Below are 21852 nucleotides of genomic sequence, written 5' to 3' on the forward strand. Positions count from 1 at the left end.
GGGGGAAAAGCTGCTATAATCTAAGAGTTGTACTTTGGAAATTTATATTTATTAAATAAAAGTAAAAAAGAAATTAAAATAAATAAATAAATAAAATATTTTACAATAAAAAAAAGATTATGTCTAACATTTTACTGATAGTATATATGGACACAGTTTCCATAGTTCACAGTCAGTAATACAGGAGGGATGAAATATGAGCCCCGGTATTTCTGATTTAAAATTTTAAGTTTGATTTGTGATTCTATGCCATATTGAAAGGTCTCTTCTCCAACCATCAATATTAATTTTATAACAATACCTAAAATGTGATAAACGAAGCTTGCTGGAGTGCCTGGGATCAAGTTCCACCTCTACTTCCAATCCAACTTCCACTAAGGCTCCTGGGAAACAGTGGGTGATGATGGCTCAAGTACTCGGGGCCACTCATGTGGAAGATCCAGATGGAGTCCCTGGCTCCTGGCTTTTAAATGTTCATTTTTGTGAATCAGAAAATTCAGTAAAGCAGAGTCCAACACTCAACTACACCACTGGAAGTCTCTATAGTATCACTGCCAGTTAAATCAGGATCTAAGCAGTTCAATTTTAGTGTATATATCACACAAGGATTCATTATTTTTCCCTCCTTTGCTGCTAATTTTATTCTCTTTCAAGTACCACTTTCTTTTCATTTTTGTTCCTGTATTTGTCATGTCTTGTCCTTATCTGACAATTTTAGTTTCCCAAACTGGGCCTCAATACTTGCTTATCAGTTTGAATCATCAACCACCATTGAATTCATGCTTCTTGTCTCAGGTAATATATCCCCAGTGTATATCTATTTATCTATCTCTCTATCTATCTATCTCTCTATCTATCTATCTATGGCCTTTGTATATGCCATAAAGCAAATTAAATATATTGTGCATATTGTTTTATGAAAACCTTACACACTGAAAGATAAATGTGACTATAATGACCATTACAGAAATGATAAAGCTGTGATTTAAAATCAGGTACAAACCCAAAACTCCTGATATTTCACCTACAAACTGATTGTTTCTGTCCTGTGTAGTCAATATTATGTAACCACAAATAACTTACATTCTCTGAGTTTTCACTTGATGTTCACATAGAAATGGAAGGTGAAAATAATAGTCTGTGTACCATCCCTTTTACAATATCCTCCCAATTTTATTTCTGACACAGTAGAAGCCAGCAGTTATCCAAAAATAAATATCAATTTTTCTTCTTTTTTATTTTTTTTAACTTTTATTTAATGAATATAAATTTCCAAAGTACAGCTTATGGATTACAATGGCTTCCCCCCCCATAACTTCCCTCCCACCCGCAACCCTCCCCTTTCCCTCTCCCTCCCCCCTTCCATTCACATCAAGATTCATTTTCAATTCTCTTTATATACAGAAGATCAGTTTAGCATATATTAAGTAAAGATTTCAACAGTTTGCACCCACATAGAAACACAAAGTGAAAAATACTGTTTGAGTACTAGTTATAGCATTAAATCACAATGTACAGCACACTAAGGACAAAGATCCTACATGAGGAGTAAGTGCACAGTGACTCCTGTTGTTGACTTAACAAATTGACACTCTTGTTTATGGTGTCAGTAATCACCCTAGGCTCATGTCATGAGCTGCCAAGGCTATGGAAGCCCCCTGAGTTCACCAACTCTGATAACATTTAGACAATTCAATCCCATCAAGGTGGCATGTACCAATGCCATCTCACTAGTCCCAGTGATCAATTTCTGTTCACAATTGATCATAATGATAGACTAAGAGCCAAAGGGAGCACATAAGCAAGACTAGTGTCTGCAAATACTAGCTGATAGAATAAAAAAGGGAGAGAACGATCCAACATGGGAAGCCGAGATACACAGCAGACCCATAGAATGGCAGATGTCCTAAATAGCACTCTGGCCTCAGAATCAGCCCTTAAGGCACACGATCTGGCTGAAAAGCCCATGAGAGTATTACAGGCATGGAAACCCAAAACACTCTGGCAAAAAAAAAAAAAAAAAAAAAAAAAAAAAAACTAAATGAAAGATCTCTGTGAGATCCCAGTGAAAAGAACAGGTTATCAAAGAAGGAGGTACCTTTTTCTGAAGGGAGGAGAGAACTTCCACTTTTCTTCTTTTTTAAAAAGATTTATTTTATTTATTTGAAAGATAGAGTTAGTTAGAGAGGTAGAGACAGAGAGAGTTCTTCCATCTCTTGGTTCACTCCCTAGATGGCCACAGGCTGGAGCTGTGCCTATCCGAACCCAGGAGCCAGGAACTTCTTCTGGGTCTCCCTCATTGGTGCAGGGGCACAAGGACTTGGGCCATCTTCACTGCTTTCCCAGGCCATAGCAGAGAGCTGGATGGGAAAAGGAGCAGCTGGGATTAGAACCGGCGCCCACATGGGATGCCGGCACTTCAGGCCAGGGCTTTAACCCACTGCAGCACAGCGCCTGCCCCTAAATATCAATTTTTTAAAGTGATGTGGGTGGATTGAGATATTGCCAAGGAGAATAGCTGAATCCTATCTCAAGAGCTATCTGTACCCACAGGGTGATGTCCCTCACCTTACAACCATACTGTTTGACTCTACCAAGACCAGGGCTGACAACTGTGGACCCAAGATGCAGAATACCTGAAAGTATGCACCGTTTCATCTTACTGTACTGACATACTCCCTTAACTTCTGTGAAGAAGTTATTTTCCATTTATTTATTAAATTTTTGTGGAGTAATCTAATTCAAGTAAAATAAAACAGTATCATTTCATAAGAAGACTCTATTGTGCTTTCTCAAGTATAAGCATAAATCAAAATTAAATTAATAAAAATTTTATTATGCCTTCATTTTGGAATAATACAATTCAATTAAGTATACTGCCTTCCAAAATAAACATGAACTATTTATATTTACATTATAACAACTGAAACCAACACCATATACAAAATGAGAAGGAAGAATGCCAGTGACTGATCTGTTGAATCTTTGCATGATTTTTCTATTTGATCATCTTGTATATGATATTGCCCAGTTTAATCAAATCTCCATGTGGAACTGGGAGAGACTTTTCAAATGTTAAATCATTCAATTGGGAGATGAAGAAGTCTAAAAAGACAAGTACAATAAAGTCTAATTGATTATTTTTTAATGTGGCTCTTAGTGTTTAAGCAGCAAATGGCTTACATGTTGAGCCATTTTTAGACTTGTTAGTTAAACTTCAGAGGTATTTTGTTGCCTCATGTTTAAATTTCAGAGGGGAAATAAAAATTGCTTGGATTGAAAATAGCTTAACAATGACCTTCTGAAACCTCTGAAGAGAAGAGGTGGAGGGCAAAGACAGGGATAGGATGATGTAATTTGTGTATTGAACACACCAGCATCTATGTGATGAACTACTAAGCTGTTGTTTTACTCTTCACGTTGGTTAAGGTAACATTCTTGAGAAACTATCCTGTTTTCGAAAGTATTTAAGTCTATTACAACAAAATAATAATTTAAAAGAACCCTGTGTATTTAAAGGGGGAATGAAAGTCATATTTTTTAAATTATAAAAAAATAAAACAAAACCCTTCAGCTAGGTCAGCACTGTGATTATGAGTCCATGAACTTTAATGTGCCCTTCAGCAGCTGCCATAGCCTGTCTCTTGATAATTTCATAATGCCCACCTACCTTAAGTCTCTATTGTACTCTACATTGCAGTCATATGGAACAAATGCCACAGATATTTCTACATATATTGTAGCAATATGTTTATAAATATCTGATAAAATAACTTTGAGTAAGATAATTATCTTGGTCAAAAATGCTGTCTCCATTAAGTGGCTGCAACTTAAGGAACATTAACTGTTGATAAGAAGCCCGATTCTACTGCTCCTTTGTAATTAACACAAGGACCTCTCCAACAGTTAAAAACATATTTGCAGCCGGCGCTGCGGCTCACTAGGCTAATCCTCCGCCTAGCGGCGCCGGCACACGGGGTTCTAGTCCCGGTCGGGGCGCCGGATTCTGTCCCGGTTGCCCCTCTTCCAGGCCAGCTCTCTGCTGCGGCCAGGGAGTGCAGTGGAGGATGGCCCAAGTCCTTGCGCCCTGCACCCCATGGGAGACCAGGAGAAGCACCTGGCTCCTGGCTTCGGATCAGCGCGATGCGTGGACCGCAGCGCGCCGGCTGCGGCGGCCATTGGAGGGTGCACCAACGGCAAAGGAAGACCTTTCTCTCTGTCTCTCTCTCTCACGGTCCACTCTGCCTGTCAAAAAAAAAAAAAAAGAGAGAGAGAGAGAGAGAGAGAGAAAAAAACATATTTGCGTAACGCAAATGAGCAAGCATTGAGATTGAGAAAGAAAAAGTATGTGTATATTTTATTTAAACAATTTAGAAATGTTGACATCTTGCATGTGACACTAAAAAGTTTAGCCACATTCTATTATAAATATAGATAAATAATAAATAAATAAATATAAGGCATTGTTCATAACTCATGTAGAATCTTATTTAAAATCTTGTACTTCAAATATACATGACAAGGCTTCTAGTTTCATCTCCCATATATGGAGACAGGAAATAGTGAGTCTGTCCTTAAGCCAAAGATAAAACTGGAAAAACTGAAAACTAATCACTTTTCTTGGACCTCTGAAGGAACTAAGATTGCAAGGCGGATTGTCACCTTAGCACCTGGGGACAGGGGTGAATCCAGAGCCCCAGAGGAGATTCACTTACCTGCAAAAGGAACTTGTGGAGATGAAGACATTTACAGGAATCCTGAAGTGAGAATTCTGGTGAAATCCTGGAGGATGAATGTGAAATAGCCTGAGGCTGAGACACTGTTGCGCTCATGGAAAGGTTTCTTACAACATGTTGGACTTTATCTTCAGGAACTTCATGAAGCTTTCAGATCTAACAACAGTCCTTTCATGTTCAACGCAGGGGTGAGGGGACAGTGATCATTATGATTCTATCCAAGTCATTTCTACCAGGAGAAATGACTATTCCAGAGTTTTATTCTGATTAACAGAGGGATATTTTTTCTCATTCTGGTCCCCAGTAGCCCTCCTGTCTCAATAAATAGAGGGGGAAAATAGTCATTACCACGGAGAAAAGCATGAGAGGGTCACAGTGCCAAGATCAAGGCCACTAAAATAAAAAGTGTTAAATAAGATTATCAGAATTCTTGACCTCCCCCAAACCCATCACCACACTAACCCTGAACTGTTGTATAGAAACTGTAGTACAGCTGAAAGAGCTCCAAAGTGCAGACTCCACGTCCAGAGGAAAATGTAGGAAAGTCCAAAGTGAAAGGAGAAGATAAAATCGATGACTGTAGAGGAATTTCAGTTCCCCGGGCGCCCAAAGCTGTAACAAGCATTAAATATATCCAAACACATGGCTGCGTTTACATGAATATTCATAATAAAGGCCTGCTTGCCTCAGATTCTACTATCTGACACACCAAATATGACCTTCAACAAAAAAAAAACTGTCAACATATAAAAAGGGAAAGTGAAACTTGAAGGAACAAAGAGAAGTATAGTTTCATGTATAACACATTGGAAATATCATATAGATGTTTGAAATAACAATGATTACATTTTCAAAGCCTAATGGAAAAAGACAACATGTAAAACCAGATGGATAATCTAGGCAATAAAATTGAAACTCTAAGAAAAAAATGAAAATGAAATGCTAGAAATTACACAGCTTTGTTACAAAAAATGAAAATTTTTTTGTATATACATTAATAGAGTTGGCATAGCTAAGAAATCAGTAAGCTTGAAGATGTGCCAATAGAAACTTCCAAAAAAGAAAGAAAAAAATGAAACAAAACCAGAACTTTTAAAAAGGCTGGGAAAAAACTCAACATATGTATACTTAAAATATCAAAATAGAGAAAGAATAAAAGAAACATTTGATATATAATAGCAACTGAGCACTTTTCAAAATAAAACAAAGATCTAAGAACTCAGGGTTAAACAGAAATGAGTTGAAAACATGAGCACCATAGCAAGCAAAGAAAACAACTACATCTGTACATTACAGGCTAAAATTTCACAAAATCAAAGACAAAGTGAAAATATTGAAAGGACTCAGAACAGAGCAGCACCTTTACTATAGAACAACAGAGGCGGGGAATTCATCAGAAACCATGTAAGCATGAAGAGAAATGGCTGAAATATTAAAGCACTGAATGAAGAACCACTAATTTGCAATTCTACAGTCACCAACATTATGCTTTAAACAGACAATACCTGTGACCATGTGGACAATTATAGAAGTAAGGGCAGTAGCTGTTCTGATATTCCCCTTTAATTTGTATAAGTGTATTTGTGTGTCTATGCATATGTACAAAAATCTTGTCTTCTTCCTTCTCTATTCCCTACCATGTAACAGAAAATGTATTACAGCTTCTGGGGAAGAGGTTAACGTGTTTTCAATTCTGCTCTGGAGAGTCACATCATATCAGATAGAATTATGACCTTGATACTGTCTTGATTTAGAGATTAATTATGAATTAAAGAGATGTGCATAGTGACAAAATCAATGGACTTAGGTTTGTTATATTTAAAGTGCTTATTTTTGTATTTATTTTTTATTTATTTGAGAAAGAGAGAGAGAGCAAGCGAGCTAAACAGAGATAGAAAGAAAGGTCTTTCATCTGCTTATTCCACCCCCATATGCTCTCAATAGCTGGAGCTGGATCAGGCCAACACCAGGAATCTGGAAGTCAATCTAGTTCTCCAGTGTGAGTGGCAGCAAGTCAACCACTGTAGTAATCACTTTCTGCCTCTCAGGATGTGCATTCAAAGGAAGGTGGAATCAGAAACAGGACCAGGGATCAAACTCAGACAATTTGATACAGGATTTAGCTTTCTCAGTAACTAAGTTTCTTAAGTTATTGCATCAGATACCTGTCCTGTGGGGGCCAGCACTGTGGCATAGAAGATAAAGCTGCAGACTATGGTGCTGGCATCTCTTATAGACTTGTTCAAGTCCCGGTTGCTCGACTTCCGATCCAGCTCTCTGCTATGGCCTGGGAAAGCAGTAGAAGATGGCCCAAGTGCTTAGACCCCTGCACCCATGTGGGAGACCCGGAGGAAGCTCCTGGCTCCTGGCTTCAGATTAGCAAAGCTCTGGCCATTGTGGCCATTTGGGAAGTGAACCAACAAATGGAAGACACACTCTCTCTCTCTCTTTCTCTCTCTCTCCCTTTTAAATAAATAAATAAATCTTTAAAAACAAACCTGTCTTCTGTTAATTTTTTTGTGTCGGTTTGATGGGAAAAAAGAGGAATACCAGGATATTTGCTAAATCCTTACCCTGGATGCATCTCTGAGGATGTTCTTTTGAATACTAGAATGGGTAAAGGAAATGGCTTTCCCAGACATGGGTGGGCCTTATAGTCTCTCCACCTGACTAGGTTTTCAGCCAGGATATCAGAGACATTCTTAGGTAAACAATATCTGACAGAATTTGTTAATAGTATGCCCTCCATGCAGGAAATGTTGAAAGTTTTCTCAAAAAGAAGAAAAAAAATAAAGTCAGAAATCTGATTCAACAGGAAGAGAAGAGAAGCAATCAAGAAAAGTAAAATAAATAATTTTGATTTTCTTGTTAATGGAGCAAGAATATAATTGTAATAAGTAATAGCATTAACAATGTATTAGTGATTATAGCACATAGATGTCTAAAATAATTGAAAAAATCATAAACATTAGAAAAGCACAATTGAAAATATTCTTTTATAAAGCAAATGCATTGCAGCTCATGTTGTAGCATAGTGGATAAAGCTGTTGCCTGTTATGCAGGCATCCCCTATGGGCACCATTTCATGTCCCGACTGCTCCATTTCTGATCCAATTCTCTGCTAATGACCTCGGAAAAGCAGTGGAGGATGGCTCAAGTCCTTGGACCCCTGCACCTGGGTGGGAGATCCAGAAGAGGTTCCTGGCTCCTAGCTTCAGATCTGCGCAACACCGGCCATTGCAGCCATCTGGGGAGTGAGCCAGCAGATGGAAGACCACTCTCTCTCTCTATTTCTCTCTCTCTGCCTCTGCCTCTCTGTAACTTAGCCTTTCAAATAAATTAATAAATCTAAAAAAAAAACCTCCACATTTTAAATATTCAGATTTCTTCAAAGAACAGGATTGGAAAGATATATGTAAATCAAAATTAAGTAGAAAATCTATATTCATTCCAGAAAAGGAGAGATTTCAAAATAGAGAAAATTACCAAAGATGAAATAGGGTATTACACAATAACAAAGAAGTCAATTATCCAAGAAAACATAATAATATTAAACATATATGCATTGAGTAATAGAGCACCAAATCATAAGAGGTGTAACTAATTTCACTGAAAAGAAATAGAAATATTCACTAATTTACTATGAAAGGTCAAAACCTCTCTTTCAGTGATTAATGGATCAAACAAGCACTTCTATATTTGAGAATATAGTTAACCTGAACAGCACTAGCCATCAGCTTGATCTGACACTTAGAGAATATTTTATTTTAAAACAAAAGAATACATATTCCTTTAAACTGATATAGAACATTCTCCACAGTGTAGCAAATTCTCAGTACTTTAGGGACGTAGTTTAGGGACAGGTATTTGGCCTAGCAGTTAAGATGTCATATGAGTTGCCTGTGTCCCACATCAGAATAGCTGGGTTCAGGCTGGCGCTGTGGCTCACTTGGCTAATCCTCCGCCTATGGCACCGGCATCCCATATGGTCACTGGGTTCTAATCCCAGTTGCTCCTCTTCCAGTCCAGCTCTCTGCTGTGGCCCGAGAGTGCAGTGGAGGATGACCCAAGTGCTTGGACCCCTGCACCTGCATGGGAGACCAGGAAGAAGCACCTGGCTCCTGGCTTTGGATCCCAGAATAGCTGGGTTCAATTTCTGGCTCTGGTTCTGGTTTCTGGTTCCAGCTTCTGGCTACTGCAGATCCTGGGAGACAACAATAAAGCCTCAAGTGGTTAGGTTCTGACTATCCATGTGGCAGACCTGGATTGAATTTCTGGCTTCTGGTTTTGGTCTCCTGGCCAATGCAAGACATTAGGGAATGAGCCAGTGGATGGGAGCTCTATCTCTTCTTCCATCTCTTTCTTTTTTCTTTCTTATTTTATTTTATTTGACAGGTAGAGTTATATACAGTGAGAGAGAGAGAGAGACAGAGAGAAAGGTCCTCCTTCTACTAGTTCACTCAACAAATGGCTGCTACTGCCAGCGCTACACCGATCCAAAGCCAGGAGCCAGGTGCTTCCTCCTGGTCTCCCATGCAGGTGCAGGGCCCATGCACTTGGGCCATCCTCCACTGCCCTCCTGGGTCACAACAGAGAGCTGGACTGGAAGAGGAGCAACAGGGACTAGAACCCGGTGCCCAGATGGGATGCCAGCACCGCAGGCGGTGGATTAACCACGTGAGCCACGGGGCTGGCCCCTCTTCCATCTCTTTCTATCACTTCCTCTCTGCCTCTCATAAATACTTTTATACGTTTTCTAAAAACGTGCTTAAATAAAGTTAAAATAATAAAACTCTTAAGACATATTTTCCTAAGCCATATGAATCACTGATAACTGAAAGATTGACAAATTCTTAGAAATTTAAAAACACACTTCTGGTTGAAACATATTTAAGAACTCAAGAATTTTCATGTGACTATTAAATATATTTTAAATGAAATAAAATAAAATATTACTTATCAAAATTATTGATATGATTTAAAATCAAAGCCAGTAAGAAAATTTATGGGCTAAAAGGCAGAAATGTAAAACAAAGACCTAAATTCAATAACAGAATCTTCCCTGCTAGGAAATAAAGGAAATAAGAGCAATTTAATTCTAAACTAGCATATGGAAAGGAACAGAAGAAATTAGAACAAAATTCAATGAAACATAAAGGACAAAAATGGAAGTGTTAATAAAAGCACAAGTTAGTTCTCTGAAAGTCTATGCCATGAATTTGATGAGTTAGATGAAATGAACTAAATTAAAATGGGTAGGGTAAGGCCGGCGCCGTGGCTCAATAGGCTAATCCTCCACCTTGCGGCGCCGGCACACCGGGTTCTAGTCCCGGTCGGGGCGCCGGATTCTGTCCCGGTTGCCCCTCTTCCAGGCCGGCTCTCTGCTGTGGCCAGGGAGTGCAGTGGAGGATGGCCCAGGTGCTTGGGCCCTGCACCCCATGGGAGACCAGGAAAAAGCACCTGGCTCCTGGCTCCTGCCATCGGATCAGCGCGGTGCGCCGGCTGCAGCGGCGGCCATTGGAGGGTGAACCAATGGCAAAAGGAAGACCTTTCTCTCTCTGTCTCTCTCACTGTCCACTCTGCCTGTCAAAAATAAAAAAAAAATAAAATAAAAAAAAAAATGGGTAGGGTATCAAAATTTCTGCAAGGAGAAACGTGTAATCTTAATAAATTTGTATCTACTGGGCAGATTGAATCAAACATGAAAATAATCACTTAAAATGAAACATTGTCCCAGCTGGGAGCAATGGAGAATTCTAACAAATAAAAGGAATTCTACCAAATATGGTTATTTATGATATAAATATTCAAAGCCTCCACAATTTCTTTTAGAGAATGGAAGTAGAGAAAGCATTTATTTGTAACTCCATAAGGCAAAATTCAGTCTAATACCAAAAGTATAAAAAATAAGAAATGACTTACATGACCTATCTCTACCATGAATAAGGATGAGAAAAACTTCAATGAGATATTAGCAAATCCAAACTAACAATATATAAAATAGCTACATACAAAGTAAGCAGGAATGGTACCCAGTCTTCAAGGCTATTTAAAAGTTTATATACTAATCAATATAATCTAGCATATACACAAGATAAAGCAAAATAATCAAATGAGCTTAGTATTTGATGCACACAAAATTTAACACTGTCACAAAAAATGTCAAAAAGCAATAAATGGGACTCTAAAATGGATAAGCAATATCTATAAAATATTTCAGCTAATTTGATGCTTCAATGTTGAGAAAATTAGCATTTGACCCTGAAAGATCAATAGCAAGGCAAAGAAGTCCTTTCTCATAACTCCTTTTCAAGATTAAATTGAGGAGCTGGCACGTGACTTAGCCAGTAAAGCCACTGTCTGCAGTCCCAGCATTCCATATGGGAGCCAGTACAAGCCCTGGCTGCTCCACTTCTGATCCACCTCTCTGCCACGGCCTGGGAAAGCAATAGAAGATGGCCCCAGTTCTTGGGCCCCTGCCCCAATGTGGGAGACCTGAAAATAGCTCCTGGCTCCTGGCTTTGGATCATTGCAGCTCCAGCCATTTGTGGCCATCTGGGGAGTCAGCCAATGGTTGGAAGCCCTCTCTCTCTCTCTCTCTCTCTCTCTCTCTTTCTCTCCCCCTCTATCTCTGCCTCTCAGTAACTCTACCTTTCAAATAAATAAATAAACTTTAAAAAAAGATTAAATTGAAATTCCAAAGAAAATATATGGAAATCAGAAAAAAACAAATAAATAAAGTTGTCTTCATTTGCATATGACATGGTTATTTGTACAGAAAATTAAAGAAAATATATAAAAAATATAAAAGCAAATGTAACCAATTCACAAAATACAGGGTTAATATACACAAATTAATGTAATTCTTACATATATGTGCAATAAACAATTAGAGTTTGAAATTTTATAAAATATAATTTGTATCAGTACTTATAAAAAGTTATAAATTTAACAAAATATGAAGAAGAATTATATGTAGACAGCTAAGACACTCATGAAAGATATCAAAGATGATCTTTATACATGTCAAGATAATCTGCATCCATGGATTGTAAAGGTTGGTATTGTTAAGATCTCAATTCTTCCCAACTTCATGGAATCGCAATCAAATGCCAGAATACTACCTTGTAGACATTAAAAACTGATTCATTTGGGAAAATAAAAATACATATAATCACCAAGACAATGGTAAAAATAATAAAGCTGAAGTACTCACACTGCTTGATTACATGACTGACGGCAATAAAAATAGTGTGAAATTTATAAGAATAGACATACAGATCAGTGGAACAGAAGGGAGGCAGAGAAGCAGGAGAGGCGCCAAATACAGTCCACTGACACTTCACAAAGCACCAAAGGCCACTTGATAGAGAAATAATGGGCTTTTGGCAAATCATGTTGGAAGAAATTGAGATCTAAATACAAAAAGCAAAAAAATCTGCGAAACAAGGGTCTTTTTACTTTCTCCTTATTGAATCTTTATTTAGTGGGGCATTAACCTTCATCTATAATGTAAATTAAAAATATGTTATCTCAAAAATTCAGAAAGAAAGAAAGAAAAAAAGAAAGAAGGAAGGAGGGAAGAAGAGAAATGCCATTATAGTCTTAGAATTTTACTCAGAACTAATTCAAATCTATTGTGTTAATGTCACATTAACATGAGAATTGATGGGAAAAATAAATTATAAAAATTCTTTCAAAAAATAAATACTAACCAAAATATATCATAGGCCTCATATAAAATGGAAAGCTATAAATTTCAGGAAAAAACACTGGAGTTTTTAAATAAGTATTTTACCTTTGGTTTGGTAAGAATTTAAAACAAAACTTAAGTCATGATTCATGAAATAAAAATTAGATATTTTTAGCTTCATAAAAATGTAAATCTTCTGCTCTGTAATACAGATGTTCTTAAGAGAATGAAAAGAAAAAAGACATATAGAAAGAATATTTACTAAACACATAAAATATAAAGTATGCCAAGGCACTTTAAAACTCATTATTAATAAAATAAACAACCCAATGAAATATGGGCAAGAGATTTGGGCAGACACCACACCAAGAAACCAAACAGATGGTCAATAGGCGTGTGAAAAGATGTTCAACATAATTTGTCACTAGGAAAATGAAAATCAAAACAACCAGATATCTATTTTGTATCTGGTACCCAACTACTTCATTGTCGTTTTTACATTAGGGTTTGCTTTCTTTTCCTGTAGATTCTCTTGCTTTCCCCATTTTGATGGTCATATCACAAGAAGAGATAACTTGGGTTTCCAAATATTTATTGTCACAATTGACTCAGGTTGGATGGTGAATCCAGAATAATATTAATTATGAGTAACTAGTAATCATATTTTATCAAATTTAATAAAAGTGCATTTATAAAATATTTGTCATGATTCCTTATATGACTTGAAATATATATCACATTCTCCAGTAATTCTGAATATATACACATATGCATATATTTAATCAAATTTTAAAATCTTTCATGTATTCCTTTTTTTAAAGCTTTTATTTAATGAATGCATTTTCCGTAGATACAACTTTAGGAATATAGTGGTTCTTTCCCCCATACCTGCCATCCCGACTCCTGTCCTACCTCCTACTCCCTCTCCCATCCCATTCTTCATTATGATTCATTTTTAGTTTAACATTATATACAGAGGACCAACTCTATGCTAAGTAAAGATTTCAACATTTTGCACACAAGCACACACACAACATATAAAGTACATTTTGAGAACAAGTTTTGCAGTTAATTCTCATAGTACAACTCATTAAGGACAGAGGTCCTACGTGGGGAGTAAGTGCACAGTGAATTATGTTGTTCATTTAACAATACACACTGTTATTTATGACGTCAGTGATCACCAGAGGCTCTTGCCAAGGCTATGGAAACCTTTTGTGACCACAGACTCCATCAGTATTTGGACAAGACCATAAGGAAATTGGAAGTTCTCTCCTCTCTTCAGAGAAAAGTACATCCTTCTTTGATGGCCTCTTCTTTCCACTGGGGTCCCATTCACAGAGCTCCTTCAAGTAGGATATAGGATATTTTTTGTCCCAGTATCTTGGTTTTCCATTCCTGAAATGCTCTCACAGGCCTTTCAGCCAGACCAGGAAACTTTAAGGGTTGATTCTGAGGTCAGAGTGTTATTTTACAGAGAATGCCATTTTATAGGATTCTGTTGTTTGGACTGCTTCCCATATTGGACATTCCTTCCTTTTAATTCTATTATTTTTAGCAGGCACTTATGTTATTTATATGATCTCTTTGATACTTAATCCTATCTATATATTCATTTTAACACTTAATATGATCACTTTAACAATTAAGATGGCATATTACCACCAATTTTAATGGAATTAGAGTTCCATGATAAATTTTTAAACTGTACCGTTAGAAGTAAGTCTGTAGGACTGTATGCAGTACTACACAGCCTTATAGTTATAAACTACCTCATCCCTCTCTTATTCCCCTTATTTTTTTCATGTATTCCTTTTTCAATAAAGTTTTTTAATTTAAAAGATAAATGTATTATGATAGTATAATACATATAGTGCTTTATAAACTTCATACTCCAGAAAATACATCTCAAGCTTTCAAAGTGATATTGTTGAATCATTTTGGCTTGATTTGCAACAAGGGCAAGTTTCCCCATGAATCTATGTATATAAAAAGACAGTGAATTTCATTTCTAGGTATATATAAGTAGCTCATATTCATATGTAAAGGAACAAATAATTTTTTGGTACCCAAAATTCACTGGACAATGGATAACAAATAGAAATATGCAGTCCCTACTAGTGAAAATGCTGTTCAATTAGTACATACATAAAATTGCTCAAGCTCACTAAAAAATGTAGAATAGCAAATTAAAATGGTAACTCAGTATTTTCCACATGGCCTAGAGAAGAATGTGCAGAAAAATGCACTGCCATGCTTTGTGGGTGGAGGTGTAAATTAATGAAACCCCTAAGAAATGTAACTTCTATCAAATAATGTTTATGTTTAGATTTAAACTTTAATTTGGAAAGGTGCTGCGGCTCACTAGGCTAATCCTCTGCCTGCGGTGCCGGCACTCAGGTTCTAGTCCCATTCGGGGTGCTGGATTCTGTCCTGGTTGCTCCTCTTCTAGTCCAGCTCTCTGCTGTGGCCTGGGAGTGCAGTGGAGGATGGCCCAGGTCCTTGGGCCCTATACCTGCATGGGAAACCAGGAGGAAGTACCTGGCTTCTGGCTTCAGATGGGTGCAGCGCGCTGGCTGTAGCAGCCATTTGGGGGGTGAACCAATGGAAAAAGGAAGACCTTTCTCTCTCTCTCTCTCTCTCTCTCTCTGCCTAATTCTGCCTGTCCAAAAAATAAAAAATAAAATAAAAAATTAAAAAAAACTTTAATTTGGGGAATTTATCACTATAGAACGTTACAAAGCTAAAGTAAAAAGTTGTTCATTACTGGATGTTTATGATAGAGATTCAAAATAGTATCTGTGTGTATCAATAAAATTTGTTTAATGAAATCATGCCAGTCCCTAGAGGACTGACTTTCTGTTCGATAGACAAGAGCATTTGTTTCCACCTGCTTCTTCGCTTCCTGATCTCGTATCTATGTTCTGAGTCACATACTATGTTTTAGCCCATGATGTGTGAGCACTCACAACACTCTGAATTCCCAAGTGTGGTTAGGAAAACTCGCTTGCATTTGTAACGTCCATAGTCAGATCATTCCCCGAGGATTATTCGCTCTTTGAGCCTAGATGCCAGTGTGAGAAACATTAAAGCTAATTGAACTAAGAAAAATCAGCCAGGCACAGGGAGAAAGGATAGCACATGGTTTCACTTAGATGCAGAACCATTAAATAGTCAAACACATAGAAATAAAGATGAGAATGGTGGTCACCAGTGGCTGAACAGAGAGTGAGGAGATGACGGAGATGATGGTATAAGGACAAGGCTGCAGTTAGAAAGGAGAAATGGTATCTGATGATCTATCAAACAGCACAGTGAGTATAGTTAATAGTAGTGCATGTTTCAAAATAGCAAAGGGAATATTTTTAATTACTTACCACATTGTGCCCATTATATATACATGTTTTTTGTTGAATTAAAATGAATTTTTAAAAAAATGGCTGTAAACTTGGGCCGGCACCATGGCTCACTTGGCTAATCCTCCACCTGCGGCGCCGGTATCCCATTTGGGCACCAGGTTCTAGTCCTGGCTACTCCTCTTCCAGTCCAGCTCTCTGCTGGGGGCTGGGAGGGCAGTGGAGGATGGCCCAAGTGCTTGGGCACCTGTACCCACATGGGAGACCAGGAGGAAGCACCTGGCTCCTGGCCTCAGATCTGCACAGTGCCGGCCATAGTGGCCATTTGGGGGGTGAACCAATGGAAGGAAAACCTTTCTCTCTGTCTCTCTCACTGTCTAACTCTATCTGTCAAATAAAAACAAAATTAAAAAAGGATGGCTGTAAACTCAAGATTAATATTGAAGTTCTTATGATTCAAATGATTGAAATTCTAAGACACTAAAAGTTTTTGTTGTTGGTAGTGACACTATGACACCAATGTTTGTTCTGGGTGGTAGGCAACTATTCTGATTGGACAAGGCTAGTGCTGATTATTGATTTTTCTTCGTGCATGCCTATGATGAAATATAATTTAATATCATGGGGAAGGAGCTTTCTATGTGATTAATGGGAGTATTATCATGATTCATTTTAATGTGATAAAAATGAGATGTAGAAATATGTGTGCCTTTATTTCTGAATATGCATTTTTATGCACTTATGTGTGTTAGCAAAGAAAATTTCTGAAAATATATATGACAATGCCTGTAATCACTCATTCTGTAGTGATTGAGTTGACCTAATACCTCACTCAAGCTGTAGTGATTGAGTTATTATTTATTAAATAACACATAATAAATATGTTATTTATTCCTTTTATACCTTTCAAAAATTGAAGCTCGTGAGTACATGATTATTTCAATAAAATGTATAACATTTTAAAGCTAAGTAAAAGGAAAAGGAATAAAGCATTCAATTTGTCTAGGAATTGTTGAAATTTTAATAAGATAATTAAAAATAATCAGTGACTATCTTAGCTGTATGATCTATATTTCAGTTTATACAACTTGCTGTGAAAGAGCTTGGTTGAGATCTGTCTTGATTTCCCTTTAATAATATAAAATCCTAGTTGGCATTTACTTAAATTTATTAAAAAATTAATATGACCCAGGAATTTATAGAGAACTTAACATGCATTATCTTATTTGTTTATTTATTTATTTTAGAGAAATATATTGAAACATACAGGGTGTTAGCAGAAAATCATTCAGTGGTACGTCTTATCTTGCCACTACCTTGAAGGTATAATTTTAAAATTATGAATATATATTTCATAACTAAGCCTTTGGCCCAAAAATAGAACATCATTTAGCACATTTGTTAGAGATCAATAATAAAAGAATTTTGAACATTAAAAAGATCAAGTTATAGAATTAAACAGCCGCAACCCTTGCTAATCTAGAACCCCTTAGTGTTGAATAAAGAGGCATCTTTTTAGAACTAGTCACTTATTACAGCAATCAGAAGAGATGGACAGGTGCACCCAGCAGAGGTGGCAGCAGAGCTGACAGGACAGGAGCCAGGCCTGACTGGACAGGGTCAGGACAAGCTGACAAGACAGGGGCCAGGCCGGGAGGTGAGCATGTCCAGAGACAGCAGCAAGAAAGAGCAGTGCAGCAGGCTGTGAGGCAGGTGGTTGGGCCCAGGTCATCTCTTCTTTGGTCTTCCACCACATGCACTGTGGTCTTAGGAGGCCCCTGAGGCCTACCTGACAGCCAGACTGTGGGTATCCTTGGTAGGGGTATCCCTGAGGAGGGGGAAGTGCACCCCTATAGATTCCATTGGTTGTTGTGGATAAGATGGGTTTGGGGCTGTTGGACCAGGGCCCAGATATGATGGAGAGTTTTCTGGGTTCATCAGGGACCTCTCCTCTCTTCCAGGGGGTTGGACACCTGAGGAGACCTTCACATTACCTTATTTAATACAATTCCTTTTAACTTAGGTGTATGAATAGCCCAGGTTTACAGATACTTTTCAATATCAAAGCATTTTTGAATATGCTCATTAAATTGCAAATCAACCACTTTCCTTCCAAATCTTAGTCACTACATCTTCTCCTGGTGATTATGTTACCTGGCATTGTAATTTATTTTCTATTGCTTTTATTTTGAAACCATTTAAAGCATAAGGATAGATAAATAGCACACAGAATATTGGTATCATTTACCCATCAGTGTAATGCCTCCATCACTGACTCAAAAGACCTTAGTACAAGAGTATCCAAAGTAGGAACACACTCCAGCCAAGTATCACATATTTCTGTTTCGATCTGATGACACACAGGCCACGTGGTTGGGGTCTGCAAATCACAGAAGTGAGGCTGAGTCCTTCCCCGCAGCCTGAGGTGGCACAATGTGGAATCGCCTCGTTAACGGTGCTGTCATCCCATTGAGGAAATTTCATCAGGATGCCTCCTGTGGCGATTCTCCAATACATAACATCCTTTCAGAATCCCTTTTAAATTAGTACACATTCGGATGGGATGTATTTGGAGACTGTAAAATTGTGTTTCTTATTCTACATACTAGTTTTAGCATCATTTATCATTGTGTTTTTATCAAGATGATGATCCTATGAGAATTTTTTTAATGAGGTAAAAGTCGCATAATGCATATTGATCACTTTAAAGGTAAAATTAAGTGTCATTTAGGACTGGTAGGACAGTCACACATTGTGAGAATACCACCTCTGTCGCTCCCCCTCTTCGTGGAGGTACGACACAGGACCCTGCGCTGTTCTTTCGTCTGCTCGGCCCTCCCCGGGTTTGCTGCTGGTCCTTCCCGGGTTGGCTACTATCCCTTCCACCTCCGTGGAAGGGCAGTTCCGCCTGGCCACATTCCCCACTTCCTCAGGGGAGCGGCACACTGCCGGCCGGCTCTCTCGGGGGCTGCACAGGTGTTCCTCTTAGATGTTCCTCATGCATGTTGTCTCTCTCCTCCTTTATAGTCCTCTTCCACCAATCCTAACTCTGCTACCCACACGCCGAGCACGCTGCTCTCCTCCAATCAGGAGCAGGTCCTACAGTTTATTGGTTGAACTGGAGGCAGCTGTGTAGAAGCTGTTTCCTCCTCTCCCAGCGCCATATTGTGGGAGAGCAGATGCATAGAATAAGTCTTAATTCCAGTAACTTAGTCTAGTCCAAGTTGCTTCCAGTTGCTCCCCACACACCTCTGTGCAGTTCCAGTCATTTTTATCATGTTGACATGAAACCTCAGAACTGTTAGGCAAAAACATCCCATTCTCTCCTTCCCTTGGCAAACACTGATGTGTCTCTGTCTCTGTGAATTGACCTGTACTGAATATTTCATAAAGCAGAATCACACAAGAGATGACCTGATGTCACATATTGTTTGCATATTACTTCTTTCAATTAGCCTAACGTTTTTGAATTTTATTCTCCTTATAATATTATCAGCATTTGCATATATATATGCATATATATTTCACAAGCATTTATCCACCATTTGTTGATAGACATTTGAGTTATTTTCTCCTTTTGATTGTTGTAAATAATGCTGCTACAAACTCAAAATATTCACATAAAAGTAATTATTAGATCTCCACATTCATTACCTAGAAATGAAATTCCTGGGTCATACGTTGCTTTTTAAGGCACCACCAAAGAGTTTCCTGAGTATCTACACCATTCTCTCCAGCAATGCAGGAAGTGCCCACATCCTTCACATCATATCAACACATGATTATTTTTATTCTTTATTTTAGCCATCCTGATACATTTTATTTAAGGATTTATTTCTTATTTATTTGAAAGGCAGAGTTAGAGAGAGAGAAGAGACAGAAAGAGATTGTCCATACACTGGTTCACTCCCCAAATGGCTGCAATGGTCAGGGCTGGGCCACATTGAAGCCATGAGCCATGAGCTGCGTCAGTCTCCCACGTGGGTACAGGGGCCCAGGGACTTGGGCCACCTGCTTCTGCTTTCCCAGATGCATTAGCAGGGAGGTGGATTAAAAGTGAACAGCTGACCTTGAGCTGGCGCCCATATGGGATGCCATTATCAGAGGCAGAGGCTTAACTCACTGCACCACAAGGTCGGCTCCCAAACATGTTTACAGTGACATCTCACAGTGATTTTACTTTGTATAATATTGAACATATATCTGTGTGATTTTTTGAAATTCTTAAATTTTCATTAAAGGAATGTCTATTCAAGTCCTTAAACTTTTTTGTCATCAATTATCATGTTAAATGTGATATTAACACAAATAAAACAGATATTAACACAAATTAAACACAGATAAAACAGTTCATAGATGCAATTCTAAGAATATAATGTATAAAGAGAGGAAGGGAAGTATCATTACATTCTTAGAGTACTTCCCTCCCTCTTTCTTTTCTCTTTCTTATTTCTTACTTTTTTTCTTTCTCTCTTACTTTTTTTTTTTTAATTCATTTATTTACTTGAAAGAGCTACAAAGAGAGAGGGAGAGACAGAGAGAGAGAGCTTTTATCTGCTGGTTCATTACCCAGATGGCCACAAGGGCCAGGGCTGGAACAGGTCAAAGCCAGGAGCCAGGAGTTTCTTCCAGGTCTCCCACGTGGGTGCAGGAGGCCCAAACACTTGGGCCATCTTCCAGTGCTTTTCTCAGGCCATTATCAGGGATCTGGATTGGAAGTGGAGCTGCTGGGACAAGAACCAGCAGGCATGTGAGATATTGCCTTTGCAGTCAGTTGCTTTACCTGCTATGCAACAACACCAGACGCTCTTTTATTTTTTGAGGGAGCATTTTTTATTTTTATTTTTTGAATGTTAGCCATGCTAACTAGAATGAGGTGATACCTCATTGTGGTTTTTATTTGCATTTCTCTGATGTCTACTGATCCTGAGCATTTTTTCATGTGTCTGTTGGCCATTTGTATTTCATCCTTTGAAAAATTTTAGAGTTTTAAAATCTGGAAGTTTGACTCTGACTTTGTTCTTTTTCTTCAACATTATTTTGGCTATTCAGTTCCTCTTACAAATACAAGCAGATGTAGCTCCTTTGAATGGAGATTTATTTTAAAAAAATCTGTTCTACTATGCATGTTGCTTCTAAAATATTGCTGGTTTGGGACTACTTCATAGACAGAATTCTTATTATTTGGTCAAAGTCCTCAATGCAGCCAATCTACTGACCTAAGGTGCCACCTTGGCTGGCTGGATGCCTTGTTTGTGCAACCTGAGTTCCACTGGCACTCAGCCCAGCTTGGATACTTTGTGAATTTTCTGGAGCAGCCATGACAAAATGCCATGAGTGGGTGGCTTAAAAACAAAAGAGGGTTTTCTCACAGTTCTGAATCTGAAATCTGAGATTAAGATATCAGAAGATTTTTTTCTGCTAAGATCTCTCTCCCTTGATTGCAGATGCTTTTTCTGTTTCTCTTTTTATAAGGATACCAATTATATTGGATTAGGACTGTCCCAAAATGTCTAATTTAAATTTTACTCACCCTTGAAAGACATTGCCCAAGGCACTGAGGTTAAAGTTTAACAGGAGGATTGTGGAAAGCACCTTTCAGTTCAAAACAGACATTGTCCCTTGCTTTGCTGCTCCTTGCTAGACCACCACCTTGCTCTTACTCATTCCTGCAGGTGCCACAGCCACAGCTAGCCTGCCATAGAAAGGACAGGGTCTGTAAAATCATTCTTTTAATATGGTCAACTGATTTGTATTTAAAATGTATAAAGAAGCATGAATCACAAAGTGGGGAAGCTGCCCTTGCACTGCGGAGGGATGCACTGTGGAGTGGATTTATGGGGTGGGAAAATTATTGGTAAGTTCACGAAATGGCTCCTTTTAGTACTAAAGATGCTGTGGCATCTGTTTTCTCTTTCCTTCCTACTTAACTCTCTTTCATTTTCTCTTTTCTCTTACTAATATTTATGATCACATCCCTCCAATTATTTTTCCTAATGTGAAAAATTCAGAAATTCTGCTTACTCAGTGATCACTTAGGCATGGGTGATATTGTATCAGAGTCTAT

At 38.1% G+C, this 21852-nt stretch overlaps 1 protein-coding gene across 1 annotated transcript; it reads right to left on the reverse strand.

The window, feature by feature from the left end:
* Positions 1-16908: 16908 nt before the first annotated feature.
* On the reverse strand, positions 16909-19279 carry CYSTM1 (cysteine rich transmembrane module containing 1). Its single transcript, XM_051827236.2, is given in 3 exon segments — positions 16909-17580; positions 17583-17648; positions 17651-19279. Coding segments are annotated over 3 exon segments (393 nt in total). The 5' UTR covers positions 17724-19279; the 3' UTR covers positions 16909-17326.
* Positions 19280-21852: the final 2573 nt, after the last annotated feature.

This window comes from Oryctolagus cuniculus, chromosome 1, assembly GCF_964237555.1.
Source record: "Oryctolagus cuniculus chromosome 1, mOryCun1.1, whole genome shotgun sequence".
Taxonomy (NCBI): Eukaryota; Metazoa; Chordata; class Mammalia; order Lagomorpha; family Leporidae; genus Oryctolagus; species Oryctolagus cuniculus.